This window comes from Mustela lutreola, chromosome 13 (assembly GCF_030435805.1).
Source record: "Mustela lutreola isolate mMusLut2 chromosome 13, mMusLut2.pri, whole genome shotgun sequence".
NCBI classification, from domain to species: domain Eukaryota; kingdom Metazoa; phylum Chordata; class Mammalia; order Carnivora; family Mustelidae; genus Mustela; species Mustela lutreola.
Window position 1 is genome coordinate 76,233,287 of NC_081302.1, and position 18,411 is coordinate 76,251,697.

At 42.9% G+C, this 18,411-nt stretch overlaps 1 protein-coding gene across 2 annotated transcripts in view; it reads left to right on the forward strand.

The window, feature by feature from the left end:
• The window catches only part of FLT3 (fms related receptor tyrosine kinase 3), a 75,340-nt gene that overhangs the window by 39,332 nt on the left and 17,597 nt on the right, over positions 1–18,411 (forward strand). For both annotated transcript variants that reach the window (XM_059144302.1, XM_059144303.1), the window contains 9 exons: positions 519–687; positions 9,409–9,512; positions 10,460–10,568; positions 10,842–11,020; positions 11,795–11,901; positions 11,988–12,120; positions 12,210–12,314; positions 15,466–15,576; positions 16,462–16,615. In XM_059144302.1, coding sequence (XP_059000285.1) covers positions 519–687; positions 9,409–9,512; positions 10,460–10,568; positions 10,842–11,020; positions 11,795–11,901; positions 11,988–12,120; positions 12,210–12,314; positions 15,466–15,576; positions 16,462–16,615 — 1,171 coding nt within the window. The remainder of the gene's footprint in view (positions 1–518; positions 688–9,408; positions 9,513–10,459; positions 10,569–10,841; positions 11,021–11,794; positions 11,902–11,987; positions 12,121–12,209; positions 12,315–15,465; positions 15,577–16,461; positions 16,616–18,411) is intronic.

The window sequence follows — 18,411 nt, forward strand, 5'->3', positions numbered from 1 at the left end:
TGGCAGCCTCAGACATGCTAGAGAATGAAGTGATTCTCATATCAAACTAACAAGTAAGTCCTCCGTAAAGAAATCTAGTGAATACTGCTGGCCAGATTCTTTCATTTGTGCCTGAGATGATTTTCGGTGGGACACGTCACTCACCGAGAGAGAAGTCTTCACTCAGCAGAGGGCTTCCAAATTCTGTCAGTTGCCCCGAAATGGACAGGCTTGCCAGGCTTGGGAGCTCTTGGATCTCTTGAAATTGTCCATAAAATATGGAGGTTGATTTGGGGAGGGATTCAATTACTGACATCCAATTCTTAGAGGAATCTTGACTGTAGAAGGTGACGAACCCAGGTTTATAACTAGGGAGAGGACTCTTGAATTTCTTGTCAACTGTCAGTTCTGACCTGCGGCATGGCCACATCGGAGTTTTCTTATGTGAAACTAATGAATAAAAATGTATTTTATCTTTTCAATGTATGTCCATATGAATCCCATCTAATGTATAAACATACTTTTTTTTTTTTTAACAGAAAAGGGATTTATAAATGGTTCCAAATCGAGTGAAGACTATGAGATTGACCAGTATGAAGAGTTTTGTTTTTCTGTCAGGTTTAAAGCATATCCGCAGATCAGATGTACGTGGACCTTCTCTCGAAAATCATTTCCTTGTGAGCAGCGTGGGCTTGATGACGGGTCCAGGTGAGCCGACAGACTGTTCAGGGGCTCTCTGGGCATAGCACAGCCCTACTTCTCGCCCCCAGAAGAGCGGTTCTGTATTACAAGTTTTTATATTACTGAGTTGACATGGAAGATGAGAAGAGAAAAAGCAAAGATGAGGCCATTGTGATAGTCTTAGAATCAGTTCAAATCTAGAACCCCCTGGACAAAAAAAAAAAAAAAAAACAACAGAAAGAATCCTACTAGTCTGAATATGGTTCTGCGGCATTTTCTGAGTCACTCGATTGTTACTTCCTATTTGAGAGTACTGTGTTTTATTATGCCGAATCTCCCTCCGCACGTATACAGATGATTGAGGAAGTAAAACCCATTAAAAACAGCAAAACATTACTTACAAGTGTATTGATTTAACTTTTCAAAAATATCAATGCAGAAATAGCCTAAGAATAAATGCTGAAGGAAAATTCCATTTTCCTGGGGATCTGTACAGCTGTATTCAAGATTGTCTTACAGGAAACAGAAAACAACTCTTTTTTTCTGGTATTTCCTAGAGCTAGACCCCTCTTATCTCATAAATGTAGTCCTGTGTACCATGATTTCATGCGGGGCTCTGAGTGCCTGAAAGACACTTGTCATCCCTCAAACATGTCAGTGGTCTAGAATAAAGCATTTCTTGACGTGTGGTCTGTAAACCACTTCTGTAGGAATCATCTGGGCAAATGTTAAAAATATGGATTCCTAGCTCCCATTCTAGCCATGCTCAACAACTGGGGAAAAATGCCCAGATTCTACATGTTGTCCTTCCCTCTGGTGAGTCCTGTCAAGGGTCTAGATCTGTGTTCTGCCTACAGTAGCTAACCAGCCACAATGGCTGTTGAGTACTTGAAATGGGCTAGTCCCGACTGAGATGTGCCATAACTGTAAAATACACACTAGATTTTGAAGACTTAGTTTGGAAAATAAAAAGACTGTAAAATATCTCAATTTTTAAGCTGATTATAAGTTAAATTATAGTGTTTTAGATATATCCAGTTAAATAAAAACAATGTTTAGTTTTTACTTATTTTTTCTTTTTCTTTATCTGACATTTTATTTTATTTTTATTTATCATATTATATTATTATTATTTTTTTTTACTTTTAAAAGACTTTTTAATTTTTTTATTTGACAGAGAGACAGCGAGAGAGGGAGCACAAGCAGGGGGGAGAGGGAGAGGGAGATGCAGACTTCCCTCAGAGCAGAGAGCCCGATGCAGGGCTCAATCCCAGGACCATGGGATCATGACCTGAGGGAGACGCATAATGACTAAGCCACCCAGGTGCCCCATTATTTTCTTTTTCATAGCTAACTGGAAAATTTTTAATTACCTGTATGGCTTACATTCTGTTTCTATCGGATAACATTGGTCCAGGTGAAGAGAAAAAGTTGTTTTTTTTTAACCTGGGTTCACCTCTGTTTCACAATTACTGTGCTATTCTTCATAACCCAAAATGGTTTATAAGTGATCTTTGTTTGCATTTTTAGAAAGACTGTAATGCAGAGTTTGCATGGAACTCTCTGTCCTCTCTTGCCCTAACCTCTTAATGTCCAAAGCATTCATTTTGCAGTTAATCAAGAACACAGTCTTTGACCTGTGAGCTGAGGGATACCCACTTTCTGAATTAGGGTTTCTCAAAAGCAAACTATTGACATCCTGGGCTGGATAATTCTTTGTTCTGGGAACTGTCCTTTGCATTGTTTGATCTTTACCAGGATCTCTGGCCTCCACCCAGTGGATGTCAGTAGAAACCCTACCCCCAGCTGTGACAACCAAAAATATCTCTGGACATTGCCAGATGTCCTTGCTTTGGAGAAATTGACTGGGGTTGAGAACCACTGCCACAGAGGGATCACCCCATTATCATAAGCTGCTTATTCTGAATTATCAAACCTTTGAATGTAGGCAGCCGGGGAGTCAGCCCCTGTCTTTCTGTTGAATTGACCACCACAGGCCTCTCTGTTCGGATGACTATCAGTGATATCAACATTCCCTCCCTTCTTTGTATTGTGACCTGTGTCAGAGAAGCTCTTAGTGCTATGGGATTCTCTCCTGAACCTGATTCAAAGAGCTAGAGAATCAATTCTCTTTAGTTCAATAAATATTCTTTAAATATCTTCTCGATGGGCTTGATGCTCTGAGGGTCTACAAGAATGAATAAGGTAATGTCTCTTTCTCTCTCTCCAACCCCCAGAATTAGACTGGCACATTCATGGTCAAGGGGCATCTTGGATACGATTCATTGCTCCTTTGCTGCTGACTTCTGACACAAGCTCTTGAGTTTTTACAGAATCACTGATTAGAGGACCATGTCTCTCTCTCATACAATACCTCATTGAGGCAACTTGTATTTAATGAATGAATGAATTAATTCATCATCATCCCTGGAAGTGGTGATGCAGTGCCTGGGCTAGAAGAAGTCAGTGGCATCCTCTGTGCCCTGCGAGGACCACACACCAGACACTCACATAATACCCAACACCCAAGAGTTTGTTTTATCTGAAAAGTTCTAGAAGAGCTGCAGTGTTTGTTGGTGATACTGACACACTGGGTGACACACAGGGTTTGTCAGTGATAATGGTGTGCCTGATATCCTGTATCACCCTATACGCTATGTAACACACAACACAAGGGGAAGACAGATCATCCTTCTTCTTGAAGAAGATGCTCAAAATACTGAACAAAAAGTGAATAACGAGAAATCTAAACATAGCTTCAAGTGAGGACCCTGAATGTCTTTTGCTCTCCACACCAGGCTCTGAGTTGAGAGAACAGGTGGCTAGCTGAATATTGGATATCATTTTTTTTATTTAAAAAGTTTCCAATTTACTAATAAGCTAAAAGAATCATACAGTGAGCTTCCTTTCCCTTACCACTTACATTCAAAGTTCAACCAAAACTGAAATTTGTTATTCAAAGTTCAACCAAACTGAAATTTGTTGGTGAAGGACCGTATCTTAATCATGTTGCAACAGGTGACTTTATAAGCAGAGTGACATGAGCTTTTGTAGCGATAACTGGAAGGCCCTCTGTAGGAACCCGCCTCATGAAAAAAGACTATGGTGTAGTCGTCGTGCGTGTGCCGGAAGTCTGTCAGCTTCCCCACCTTCACAGCTTCATTTCTCCTATTTACTTCCTCAAACATCATACCCCAAGTGTGAGGGCTTGTCTTTCTGTGTTTACATTTTATTCCACTGGAATTCTCTAGCAGTCCTGATATCTTCATCTTGAGAAAAGGTCCTAGGATAGTTATCGGTTGCTTTGCATAATTTCCTGTCCCTCTAGACTTCCTTATAAATGCTGAATCTACCTCAGCCTTTCCCAGTTTTGTGGTTCAAACAAATAAGCAAACCTTAAGATGTTAGAATTATTTAGTGATTCCTTCTGAAAGACTCTCCTTAGCTTGCCTGATCCCTGTGTTTTCCTTTTCCCTGGAGTATTTCATTTTCCACCTCCAGTAGCCTGGAGTTCTGCACACACCGAGCATTAGGTGAGCGCTTAGGGGAGACATCAGGGGGGGTGGGCATGTGACTTCTGAGCCATAAGATGTTGTCCTTCTCAAGCACAGAGACTAATAGAAAAGCAGGCTCTCAAGTCAATAAAAGATATGTAATTGCAGAAGTGTATTGAGCGTCTTTGGGAAGACTTTTTTTTTTTTTTTTTTTCTGGAAAGAGATGGGCCTTGAAGGTATCTTGAAAGGAGGGAGAAGTCGTGTGGGTTCAGTAAAGCACCGAGAGCCCCCAGCAAACCCTGTCCCTCTTTGCCGCTGCTGTTTGGGGCACCTGTCCTTTCCTCCCCAAGACCCCGCTCACTGAGAGCGAAAGAAACTTCTTTAAACTCTGACCACATGCCAGACAATGTGCACATCTTTTATGTGAATTATCTCGCTTAATGCCCATAATATCATTTTTTGAAAGATGGAAACAGGCTGTTACTTGCCCACGTGGAACAAAGTCAGTACCCTTCCTTTACTCCTGTTTTCTGAAACTGCCTTTTAAAAAAAATAGAAATAACATCAATAACTCTACCTCCAGAGATTATATTTCAGATTTTTTCTATGTAACCACCATGATAGAAACATATAAATACAGGTTTTATACAACTATGGCACTAATTTTGCCATTTGTAACCTGATTTTTTATTTAAAATATATTGTGAGCATCTCTCTATGATACTAAATATATTACATCTTATCTTATTTACATTAGCATCTTTTTTTTAAAAGATTTTATTTATTTATTTGACAGAAATCACAAGTAGAAATCACAAGAGAGGCAGGGAGAGAAAGCAGGCTCCCTGCAGAGCAGAGAGCCCAATGCGGGGCTCCATCCTAGGACCCCGAGATCATGACCTGAGCCGAAGGCAGAGGCTTTAACCCACTGAGCCACCCCAGGCGCCCCTACATCAGCATCTTAATGGCTGCACAGTATTCTGCTTTTTGGACCATTTTATTTTAACTGAATCTTGTTGATGGACATTTACTTTAGGTTTTTTTTTTCTTTGCAGCTTTCTTTTGTTTTAATGTTATTTTCTCACAGTATACACTACAGTAAAGTTTCTAAATTTCTTTTTTACTCAAAATGATTACTGGAGTTAATAAGCCTCATAGTAATGATAAACACATACGTTGTGTTCAATATGTGAGCTGGGCCCCATTATAGATACGTCACACAAAACTACTTAAAAATGTAACAGTGTTCTCCTCCCACAGCCATACAAGGTCAGTACTACCACTGTCTTCATTTCAAGGATGAGGAGGTACAGAGAGGTTAAGTGACTTGCCCAAGGTCACACCACTGGGCAATGGCAGAGTTGGGATTCTGGCAAAAACGGTTGACTTCAGAGCCTATGTTTTGGGTTTTTGTTTGTTTGTTTTTTTTTAAGATTTTATTTATTTGACAGAGGGAGAGAGATCACAAGTAGGCAGAGCAGCAGGCAGAGAGAGAGAGGAGGAAGCAGGCTCCCAGCCGAGCAGAGAGCCAGATGCGGGGTTCCATCCCAGGACCCTGAGATCATGACCTGGGCCGAAGAGCAGAGGCTTAGCCCACTGAGCCACCCAGGTGCCCCCAGAGCCTATGTTTTTAACCACATCACTATACTGGCTCTGGACGCCAACTCATTTCAAAAGTGTAGAAGTCCCAAACCCAGGATGTAAGAAAACAAAAATGCAAGCGATGCAATCATTTTCTTCCGTTATTTAAAAATAAAGTGTGCCTCCTAATGAGATGGGCCATGCTTTGCTATTCAGTCCATAATGGTTCTGTTGCCCCAGGCTTGCTGACTCCCCCAAGATAAAAACGAGGATGGTATTATATGAAATCATCATCACCTTCCTCCCACCTCCTGACTCTATCTCCCTCGGGACAGAAGTTGGAACAGATCAGATCCAGCTTCAGCCTGGCCGTGTCCCCCTTCTGCAGAGGTAGAATCGTGGGTTTCTTGATCAGATAGCACTCGGTGCCGGGGGAAGCCTCCCCCACTCCCATCAGCTTTTTGTTCTCCTCTTTCAGAAGCTCTCAGCTTCCCCAGTGGATACTGTATTATTCTCCGCATGCTGATTTGACTTTAATAATCCCTTGCTCTTTGCAGAAAGCGTTCTTCACTTATAGAACAAGTACTCCCTGAGCCGCTGGGAAGACCCAGCCCTTCCTCATCCCGTCTCCTCTAGGCACCACACAGAAAGTAAAGAGGACCTTCATTTTGCTTGTGCAGAGAAGAAAACTCGTGGTTTTCATGGTTGTATGTCACCAAGATACTCTTTCACTGTAAACTCCAATGTCCTGATCTCCCATCTCATGTCAGCTGGCCATTTCTAGAAAAACCCTAAGGGGAAAGAGGAAGCTTTGTATCTCCAGATCACCTGGTTGGTTATTCCCCTTGGAATTCCCAGAGGAGGTTCAGTGACCCAGTTGTTGCTTTTGCTAGGGTTAACTGTCAGCGAAGGGTGGAACTGGGGCCCAAGCAGTTGAAAATAATCTGGATATGTGGTTTTGTGATCAGGCTACGTAGGTGACCAATTTCCTACCCAGAAGAGTGAGAACATTTCAGATGCTCTCTCGTCTATCCCATGGCAAATCATTCTCCATTAAGACAGCACAAAAGACTTAGGAAGGAAAAAGTTCACAAAACAGGGGCACCTGGGTGGCTCAATGGGTTAAAGCCTCTGCCTTCAGCTCAGGTCATGATCCCAGGGTCCTGGGATTGAGCCCCACGTTGGGCTCTCTGCTCCACAGGGAACCTGCTTTCTCCCCTCTCTCTGCCTGCCTCTCTGCCTACTTGTGATTTCTCTTTCTGTGTCAAATAAATAAAATATTAAAAAAAAAAAGTTCACAAAACATTTTGCTTTGGTCCACATGATAATCACTTATTGCACCGGTAGTTTCTTCAGTCCAGCTGATTGGTGCTCTTGGTGTCCAGTGAGAATTAACATTTTCTCTTTTAGAAGCATGCATCTTTCCCTTCTTGGGCCACTTATACTCTGCCTTCCTAAAGTCTGGGAGTCACAAGTGGCTATATTTACTTTTCTCCCTAATGTTATACTGGTGTGTTCCCCCATCTTTCCATCACTTCCATGTCACCAGCCATTTCCTTGTTGTCCACAAGTAGGTCGGGTAAGAAATTCCTCTACTTCAGCCTTCTTGTTGTTAACAGGGCAAACAAACAAAAAACAAACAGGGCAAACAAAAAACTCATTAAATGCTCACTCTGATAGGCCAGAGAAATGAATTCCCTTATCGCTATACAGAGTCAGAATTATCCTTTAGCTTTGGAGTTGAGGGCACAGAACACTGGTGTCAAATACACATGGGCTTCAAAGCTGCTCTATCAGTCAGGTGCCAGGTGTGGCTGCTGAGTCTTGAGAATCAGCTGGGATTCTGCTCTCTCCCTCTTCTGTACCTAGCACAGCACCTGCTTAGTTGTATTTGTTTTTCCTGGTGCCTCTTGGGTTTGCTCTTTCCAATCCTTTCCCATTTTCCCTGCCTTCGATAGCACTCGTTTTTGCGTGCTCTGAATTCTCAAATCTGAACTTTTACTTCTGCTCTCATTGGACTTCCCACTCTACTGGAATCACTGGTCTACCTTCACTACCAATGTGAAAATGCTGTGAGAACAGAAACTTACCTCTTGTACCTCACTGTTGTATCCCCGATTCCTCCAATAAGTAGATTCTACCATTGGTAATACAATGAATGAATGAATAATTCATTAATTCCTATGTTACTGCAACTGCCTCCAGATCTCTCTCCTGCCATCAATCTAAACTACAGTACTGTTCATGGTGTTCCGTTCCTGCTCAAGAATCCACAGCATCTTCCTGATTTCCCCATGAGGTTTAAATAATGAGGCTTGTTTTTCATGGACCCCTGATCACTTGGTCCCACAATACCCATTCAGTCTTTTCTCCCACATCTCAACTTGTGCTTCCCTGCTCCTCTCCCAGTGGCCACACCAGTGCCTGTCTCATGGCATTGGGAATGCCACTGCCTCCCCCTTGGATGCTTTGTTTTTGCCCTCTCCTTAAACTCAACCCATCCACAAAGAGCTAGCTCGGGTCCCGCTTCTGTGCATACCTCTGAACGTTTCTCATCTATATTGGCATCCTCCACCTTCTTTAATCCTCTATTGGCTTTTAGTTTAATTCTTACCTCTGGAGGTTTTATCCACCCACCTGGATGATGATATTTTTGAGGACAGAAGCCATATTTTATAGTCTGCATTCTCCATAGCTCCTAGTTTAAGTCTGGTTTCCACACCCTGTGTTCTCCTGTTTACACATCTACCCTGGCAATATGGCAATATGTTTCTCATATATATATATTTTTGTTTGTTTGTTTGTTTTGTTTTGTTTACTGTTAGTAGGTTATATAGAGGTAGCCTAATTATATATCTTCTGAACAAGCCTTACATTCTCTCATTCTGTTTTAAGGGAAATTTTTTTCAATTTCTTCAATGCATAAAGGCATATTCAAAAGCTCTTTGATCCCCTATCTCCCCTATAGTATATAATATCCGGCTACAACATTCAGCATCCTAGATTCCTAGCAGGCATGGTGGCTAATCTCCAATACTAAGTTGTCCGTGTCCAAATGTACTGAGTGGTTAATGAACACTCCAAGTAAATACTGGAGCCTGAAAACACCTACAGGTTTCTGTACAAACTCAGTGGATTTGAGACCTTGTCATTGTTAATTGCTCTTGAAGTCAAGGATTGATTATAGGTCCTACCTCGGACCAATGTCAGAGAGCCATCCTTTTAGGAAGCAGGGGGTTATGGGCTCCTCTCCCTATAGAGGTTTTTCCAAATGTCTGGGAAGTCAGACTAGTCCAGAAGGTATAGACAGTAGGGGCAGGAACATTTTTATCTCTCTTAGGAACCCCAGTCTAGAGGAGGGCTTCTCAGCCTTAAACGTGCATATGAATCATGTGGAGATCATCTTAAAAGGCAGACTCTGAGTCGGTAGGTTTGGGGTGGGACCTGAAATTCTGTATTTCAGACAAGCTCCTAGATAATACCAATGCTGATGTTACCTGCTGTGGACCACACCACACTTAGATTAGCAAGGGCCTAGCACACAGACTCCTCCTTGTCCACTGGACTTTAAGGGGTCAGAGTCTCAAGGAAAACTCCTAAGCATAATGACGTTCATTTCAGCATCTCCTATAAAGATCTGGCTAAGTGGATCTTTAATTCTTTTTCAAACAGCATATCTAAGTTTTGCAACCATAAACACCAGCCGGGAGAATATATATTCCATGCAGAAAATGATGATGCTGAATTCACAAAAATGTTCACGCTGAACATAAGAAGTAAGTTAAATTATCAAGAAATCTCATTTTCTTTTCATAACTCCTTCATTATATATCAACCATGACCAGAAAGAGCTAAGTAATGGCTTAGAAGGGATACTATATTATTTTTATATGCTGAAATATGTTGAAATTTTACTTCAAATCTACTGGCTTTATTTATTTTTTAAAAGATTTTATTTATTTATTTGACAGAGAGAGAGAAAGGGAACACAAGCAGGGGGAGTGGGAAAGGGAGAAGCAGGCTTCCCACTGAGCAGAGAGCCCGAGGTGGGGCTCAATCCCAGGACCCTGAGATCATGACCTGAGTTGAAGGCAGAGGCTTAACCCCTTAAGCCACCCAGACGTCCCTATGGCTTTGTTGTTTATATATAGATCTATATATCCATATATAGATAGATAAATACCTGTTTATCTCTTTCTGTGTTCATCCCTTGAAGCTAAGATAATGCTTCCATGTCCTGTCTGAACATGCTTTGGTGAAGTGCCTCATTGGCTTTGGTATCTTGAAAGGTCATGTTAAGGAACAGCTAAAAGTCATGATATCTTCCATTGGTTTGTCTTAGTAATTTCTGTTTCTTTGGAAGAAGGCAATATAAAAAGCTGAGAGTACATTTCCTTGGACTTTGGTAAGGGTTTCTCTGAAGCTCAGAATCATTTTGATTCTTCAAGGTTATAGAGTAGCGTGCCTTGACTCTCTACAGGAGGGGCCTGGCTGTGGAAAAGGGGTATTTTGCAGATGGGTGGTAGGGCTGCCTGGATAGAAAATTCCATACAAGGGGCAAAAAGGGAATAACCAGAGGACTTGAGTCATCCTGCATATGAGACACCCTTGCTGAGGCACAAACAGCTTGGAATAGATGGGCAGCCTCGATAAAGTGAACGCTGAAGCCATTTCTGGAAAGTCCCATACCACAGGAGCTTAATTTAGGTGTTATTCTCTACAGGGAAACCTCAGGTGCTAGCCAAGACATCAGCAAGTCAGGCTTCGTGTTCTTCTGATGGCTACCCATTACCATCTTGGACTTGGAAGAAGTGTTCAGATAAGTCTCCCAAGTAAGCAGGACATTGGTGTCTCTTGTGTTGGAAGAACATAGAACTCTTACTCTCTCTGACATATCGACTCTCTCTCATGAATACCTTTAAGAAGAAATGGTGAAGTATTTAAAATGTTTACCTTCTGAGTCAACCATAATTTTCAAAGGGCACAGAGCATTTCTGATAACTTAGAACAGCGAAATCCCTTTCCAAGCTCCCGAGACCAACCCTAACTTCTAATCTGACCACAGCCTCACCTGCCTGATTTCTCTGTCGGCCATTTCTTTTCAGCTGCACAGAGGAGATCACAGAAGGAATCTGGAATAAAAAGGCTAACAGAAAAGTGTTTGGACAGTGGCTATCAAGCAGCACCCTTAACATGAGTGAGGCCGTGAAGGGATTCCTGGTGAAGTGCTGTGCCTACAATTCTCTTGGCACATCCTGTGAAACAATCCTCCTAAACTCGCCAGGTATACAGTAGTCACCACCATAATACACCACCTCCAGGAATTCCCCACTAGAAGGCTGTCCCTGTCATTGGCTTTTATTTGGGGAATTTCACCAGAACACGTAGGTTCGGTGTGTGACAAGAAGGGTTTTTGAGTCAGGCAAGAATCCCCACTGAACCTCTGCCATTTTGTAATTCAGGGACAGAATGGTTTCTGCTTACGTGAGTGTGACTCACACATTACAGTGATGGAGGCAGAACCATAAACCCCGAGAACAGGAAGGATCTACTGAAAGATCCAACTTGAGAGAAACTGATTTAGTAATTTGGGGTCCCTTCCATTTTCCCTCTTGGTTCATCTCCCTCTGTTCCTTTAGCCTGCTTTTTTATACTTTTGTTTTTTTTAGAACCCTCCAAACTTAAACAAGTCTGAAACATGCCCACCTACACGACCAACTTCCCATATTCATAGGATACCTTTATTGGGAGAGCACAGACTTCTTTCATTTTTTTAATCTGACTTATATATCCCATGGGTTTAATTCGATGTCATCTGTATAACCCTAGTAAGTGATTTGTAAAAACGGGGTCAAAGTCAGTCACAATTTTCTAGGAAGGGAACTTGGCCTTTAGATGAACATTGCCTGATTTTCTGGGGGGGAGAGGAGTATTTGTCAAGTGCTTACGAGGACTGCAAATGATGGTTCCTCAAACAGGAGGTGAGAGATGATAATGAGATTCTAGTCCAACCACCAGGTACACAGGTTCATTGCTCGGTGACACTCTTGCCTTGCAGGGCCCTTCCCTTTCATCCAAGACAACATCTCCTTCTATGCAACAGTCGGGCTGTGTCTTCCCTTCATCGCTATTCTGACCATGCTGATTTGTCACAAGTACAAAAAGGTAAAAGCAAACGTAAAAATTCCTCCCTGTTTCCCATTTCTGAGGGACTGCCCATTGCTCATGGACCCATTATTTCATCTCTGAAGCAATTCAGGTATGAAAGCCAGCTGCAAATGGTGCAGGTGACCGGCTCTTTGGATAATGAGTACTTCTACGTTGATTTCAGAGAATATGAATATGATATCAAATGGGAGTTTCCAAGAGAAAATTTAGAATTCGGTAAGAACCGATCGGTCCGAGTGTTTCTGTAGCATTTCCTTTCTGTTGGAAAATCTCTAACATGCCCTCACTGACCATTTGTCTTACAGGGAAGGTATTAGGATCAGGTGCTTTCGGAAAAGTGATGAATGCAACAGCTTATGGAATTAGTAAAACAGGAGTCTCAATCCAGGTGGCAGTCAAAATGCTGAAAGGTACAGTAAAGTGGGATGCCTGGGTGACTCAGTCGGTTAAGGGTCTGCTTTGGCTCGGGTTGTGATTCCAGGGTCCTGGGATTGAGACCTGTGTGGGGCTCCCTGCTCAGCGGGGAGCCTGATTCTCCCTCTCCTCCCTGCTTGTGCTCTCTGTCACCATCCCTGTCTCTCTCTCTCAAATAAATAAATAAAATCTTAAAAAAAAAAAGTACAAGTGGAATGATGTCCACACCATGCACAAAAATGGGAGGCATGGTTTCCCACCGCCTCATCTACTCTTTTCCATCATTTTTATGGCTATGGCTGCCATTCTTCAAGGCTTAAAGGGGACTGAGTTGGGATTCGAGTCAACCAAGTTGTGAATATAAAACACAAGTCGCAAACGCAAAACTCCGCCTCTTCTTCCTCTTCTGTTTTTTTTTTTAGTGTTTTCGGCTTCAGTATTAGGGGGTACTTTTACTACAGGCAGATGTTGTTTCTCACATTTTGACACACACTCTGGGTAGAAGAACAAGTTGAAGCCCTCTGTATTCTCACTTCCCACTCGTGGCTTCATGCCCTCCCACCTGGCCTCCACCACCATCCCTCCCCTTAGCATTGTTCCCCCAGCCAGAGCCCCAGTCAGCTTCTGCTGAGGTGATCAGCAATTTCCAACAAACTAAGTCTAATGAACATCTTTCAGTCTTCATGCTGCTTGAATTTTCAGCATAAATTGGCACAACTGACTGCTCTCTCCTTTAAATGCTTTCTTCGATTGGTTTCCATGTCACCATATTCTTCTGTTTTCTTCCTCCCTCTCCCCCTACTTCACCATCCTTTGCTGGCTCCTCCTCTTCTACCCAGTTTTCTGGGTGGGGCTCCAGAAGGCTTTCTCCTGGGCCTCCTTAGGGAAGGATGCTCTCCACAGGCTAGGTCAAAGACAACCTGACTTCATCCCACATTCTCACAATCATGCCTCCCTTCTGAGCCCGAGGTTTTGTCCAAGTGCTTGGGTGTCTCAAAGGTGTCTATAATTCAGACTGAACTCCTCCAGCCCTGGCCCTCCACCAACGCTCCTGGTCTGTGACTGGTTATAAGTACTAGTGACTAGCCACATCTCCCACAGTCAGGCAAACCAGAAACCATCTTCATTCTAGCACCCTATAAAGCCATCCCTTCAGGTTCCCTGCTTGGTGTTCCTTGAACCCATCTTCTCCAATCACTTTCCTACTTCATGTTGCCAGGTGCTTTTAATTACTCCTGAACTAGTCTACACAGCCCTGCAGATCTGGCTGCCCACCTCCCCACCTCGCCCTCAGCACAGGAGCACACTGGCCTTCTTTCAGTTCCTCCAGAGCTCCATGCTCCCTCCCTTCCCAGGGCTTTTGTACAGGCGGATCCCTCTGCTCACCCTTCCCCTTTCACGTAGTCCTCTCCCACTCCTCTTCTAGATCTCAGCAGAAATATCACTTCCTCAGGGAAGCCTTCTCTCACACCGCAGAAGAGATCAAGTTCCATGCCCTATGCTCTGTTAGCTTTCTGCAGACTTCTTTTCCATGCAATTTATTATTTGCTTAATTATCCCATTAATGTCTCATCTGCCATATTAGTCTGTAAGTCTCATGAGGGCAAGGGTTGGATCTGTTTATTGTGTTTTCTGTATTTTGATCTTTGCCCAATCTATTACTTCAGTATGAAATATTTCCCCTCCCTCCCCACTGTAAATTCACCTGGTTAACTCTTATTTTTCCTCACATCTCAGCAACAGGCACTTGGCGTCCCCTTCCAAACCTCTCCACGGCTAGGTTAGGTATCCCTCTTGTGTGACCCCACAGCACCCCCCCCCATTCATTTGCCACTTTGTATTTATCACACTGTTATAATTGTTTATTTACTCATCTTCCTTTTCCAGGAGACCTAAACTCCAGGAAGACAGGGGCTGTGTCTTGTCTTTCATTCCTCCATTGCTTCGCACGTTGCCTCATACACTGTAGGCATTCAATAAACACTAGTTCAGTAAACGAATGGATAAGACTAAACGAAAGTCGGGTAATGACAGTACTTTGAAAAAGTTAAGCACACCGTAAAATATACCACTTTAGTTGAGAGGAACAAGCCATGGACCCCTATAAAACATGAAACAGCAGAAGACATGACCCATACTGGTGTAGGTCATAGTGCTCACAGTGAAGAATCTCACTCCCATGCCAAGATGTTGGTAGTAAGGATATCCCCAAGAACTCACTAAATGAAAATCAATGGCCTCAGTGATCTGAAAAAGTTAGCATAAAGGCTAGGTGTCTTCCAAGATAAAATAATGACACCTCGGAATATCAAATCAAAATTTCAGTTACTATGTCTATGAGAAAGAAGACATTAACAGAGGAGTAGGTGCCTGGTGTGTGGAGAGGAAAGTCCAACGACCCTGCCCTTACCTCTAGGGCTCTAGTACCCTCTTCTTGGGCAGGAGTTCCCCAAGCACCTGGTCACCTCACTCTCAGTGACATGAGACCTTTGAGTTTATCAATAACTACCCTCATGATATGCTTCTAAGCAAGATTATGAGTACAATTTACCAAACTATCTAGACTTATCTTCAGGGAGAGAATGCATTGGCCAACGGATACATTCTAGCCTATTTGCCAGTTATATTTCTCATGATCAATCAATGAGTCTCTTGAGAACTTGGTTGGAGGGAATTGGTCTCTTTGACCTTCTCACCACTGGACCCACTGACAAATTTAAGGTTTTAGACCTGAAGACCACAAGGTGGAGCCAACCTTGCTTAACATTCCTATCTTGTCTCTCTGTGTCCAACAAATCAAGAGTCAAAAAGAAAGTTATGTTTCTCCCTTCAGTATATTTACTAACTTCTACCATAGAGGAAAATCATGCATTTTGTTTTATTTTGTTTTTTGAGGGTCAACTCTACTGATTTTTATTTGGGTAAGTAGAGGAACGTCCAGCAGAAAGGCACATTATCAGACCAAACTTTTATATTGCAATCTTTGAAATTCTGTCTTAAACACAAGATAGTTTTATTCAAAATTCATGTATTTTACACATTTTAAAATTTTCATGCAAATAACTGAAGAAAGTTTTCATTTATTAAATGATCTAAAATGCCTCTCTTACTTTAGTTTTATATTTTTTCATGCTCTTCCATCGACAGAAAAAGCAGACAGTTCCGAAAGAGAGGCTCTCATGTCTGAACTCAAAATGATGACTCACCTGGGAAACCACGAGAATATCGTCAATCTGCTGGGGGCATGCACACTGTCAGGTAATCAATTCCTACTAAAAGCCTCTCATCAAAAATATTTTAGCCTGAAGACAAAGAGGACATTTGTTCTCAACTTTTCCTCTTTTCCCCCGTCTTCGTACGGTCCCTCGAACCGGAGCGGAGTTCAGACAGTGAGCGCTCTGAGAGCGGATGCGTCCGTGTAGAGAATGCCTCCGCGCACCAGGCCAGGCCGCGTAATTCTAACCTCCTTAAAAACAACAGCAGCCCTGCTGGCACATTTTGTGGACTCTCATTCTACCTGCTCTGGTGGAGCTTCTCCCCAGGCTGTGAAGCTGGCCTCCTTGCAGTGGGGAGAATGGCCGCAGAGCTTGGCCGCTGCCCAGCTGGGTCGGCTTCAAATAAGGGACAACGAGGGCGGGACGCCAGCCCTCGTTTTCCCAGCATGCAGTGGCGCATGCGCTCTGATTCACTTCCGCCTAGAAATCCCGGAAAGATGCGCTCGCAGCTCGTTCCTCCTGGGACGGGGACTAAACGAAAGAGAACGAGAGTGAACACATCTAGGAGCGAACCCGTGGCCTGTATCTCCCTCCTCAGGCGAACAACAGAGCGGCGTAGATTTGCCAAGTGCTCACAACGCTGCTGGCATATCATGCCCCGTTGCAAACTGGAGAATCCACGTGGCCACTGGTTATTGGTGAGGCGATGGACAGCAAGGGCCCACATGGAAGGCAGGAAGATCCCGCTTTCCAAAGGAGTTAGAGCCAAAAGCCAAAATTGAGTTTCAAGTACAAGAGATAGTCAGAAAAAGTTGTACTTTCCCCAAGTCAGGGAGCACAGGGCTCTCCTAGGTGATGCTGGCTGCCACACAGACATCTGAAGGAAATATTTGGAATTTGTATGCCTATGATGAAAATTCTATTTCAGGACCAATTTACTTGATTTTTGAATATTGTTGCTATGGTGATCTTCTCAACTATCTAAGAAATAAAAGAGAAAAATTCCACAGGACATGGACGGAGATTTTCAAGGAACACAATTTCAGTTTTTACCCCACTTTCCAATCACACCCAAGTTCCAGGTAAGAGAAGTGGGTCAGGATTTCACAATGTTATGTCACAGAACACAGGCCCAGTGTGATGGTTAAACACCCCGCACTGGGCAGTCTCTGAAGGCCAGAGTCCAACCTCCTGTGGTCTATGGGTTCTAAGATCTAGAAAGGTCACTTGTCTTTGTTTTAGCTTCTCTGCTGATCTGGAACAACGAGACTTTCGCTTTCCTGTGGTACAAAGGCTGTAGCTGTCTCCATCCACCTGTGCCTGAATCACACTCTGGCCACATATTCAGTTTTGGGGAGAGTACATTCTTCAGTCCTTCAGCTCTCCTGGATGACGCACAGGAATTGGTAGAATGAACACTTTCCCATGACATATTCACAGAGAGTAGTGCAGGTCTTGGGAGGTTGGTACAAAAGAGCTCTGAACTCACACATTGGATCTTTGAAAATTAGAATGGATTAATTGACATAATGTGATGGGGACGAAATTGAGTAGTGGTAACATTCGTCTCTATGTTCTGTCAATGTCAATTTGTCTCTATGTTCCTTAATCCACAGTGTCATCCTATTTCCTCCACACACGTGAAAGCTCTCCCTTTTCCTGGTGTGTAGGTTTCAGCGTAGGACTTTGGCCTCTTAAGACACTGAGTCTTTTAAGACAAGATGTTACATCTTTTTTTTTTTTTTAAATATTTTATTTATTTATTTGACAGACAGAGATCACAAGTAGGCTGAGAGGCAGTCAGAGAGAGAGGAAAGGAAGCAGGCTCCCGCTGGGTAGAGAGCCCGATATGGGGCTCGATCCCAGGACCCTGGGATCATGACCCGAGCCAAAGGCAGAGGCTTTAACCCACTGAGCCACCCAGGTGCCCCAGACAGGATGTTACATCTTGAAGCTGGGAGACCCCTTGGAGATCCCCGTTGGATGTCTTTGTGTGGTTGCCCGAAACGAATTCATGTCACACCGGTCTTATCTTTCACACTTGTTTCTCAGTTCATGTTTTAAAACTGAGAAAATTCTGCAATGTCATCTGTATTCTAGAATAGAGTCTCTTAATGAGTCAGATGGTGAGATCAGCATTCCATGGTTAGCAATAGCTAACGCTGGTCAACAGGGTCTTTGATTCATTCTAGTCATTGGGGTATTAACTACACTGAAGCGACTTAGGAATATTTGTGGTCTGCAAGCATAAAGCCATTTGCCAAAGATAGGGAAAATTATAAGTCGGGGTGAATTTGTATGCTGGAATAAATGGAATCATTGTATATAATGCACACAGAATTCCTCAGTGAAGGATTTTATGTTATTCACCACAAAGGAGAGTTTTGTTATCACTTTATTAATTTCATGGGAAAAGGAAATGTGCTTTATTTACAAAACCTGAGAAAAGAGGGATGATAAAACACAGGTCTTGGAGTGCCTGGGTGGCTTAGTCATTAAGTGTCTGCCTTCGGCTCAGGTCATGATCCCAGAGTCCTGGGATAGAGCCCCACACTGGGCTCCCTGCTCAGTGAGAAGCCTGCTTCTCCTTTTCCCTCTGCCCCTGCTTGTATTCCCTCTCTCGCTGTGTCTCTCTCTGTCAAATAAATAAATAAAATCTTTAAAAAAAAAAAAAAAAACCACACAGGTCTTTATAAGAAGAACTGTATTACAGGAACTTTCATAGGGAAAGTGGGCTTTTAGAAACAGAAGAGGTACTTGAGTCCTAACTATACATCTTGCTGAACATAAAGGTTCAGCAAACCTTTATCTCACCAAGTCTTTTATAAAATGTGATTCTGACACCCAGCTTGTTGAGTTGTGGCAAGGACAGAGTGAG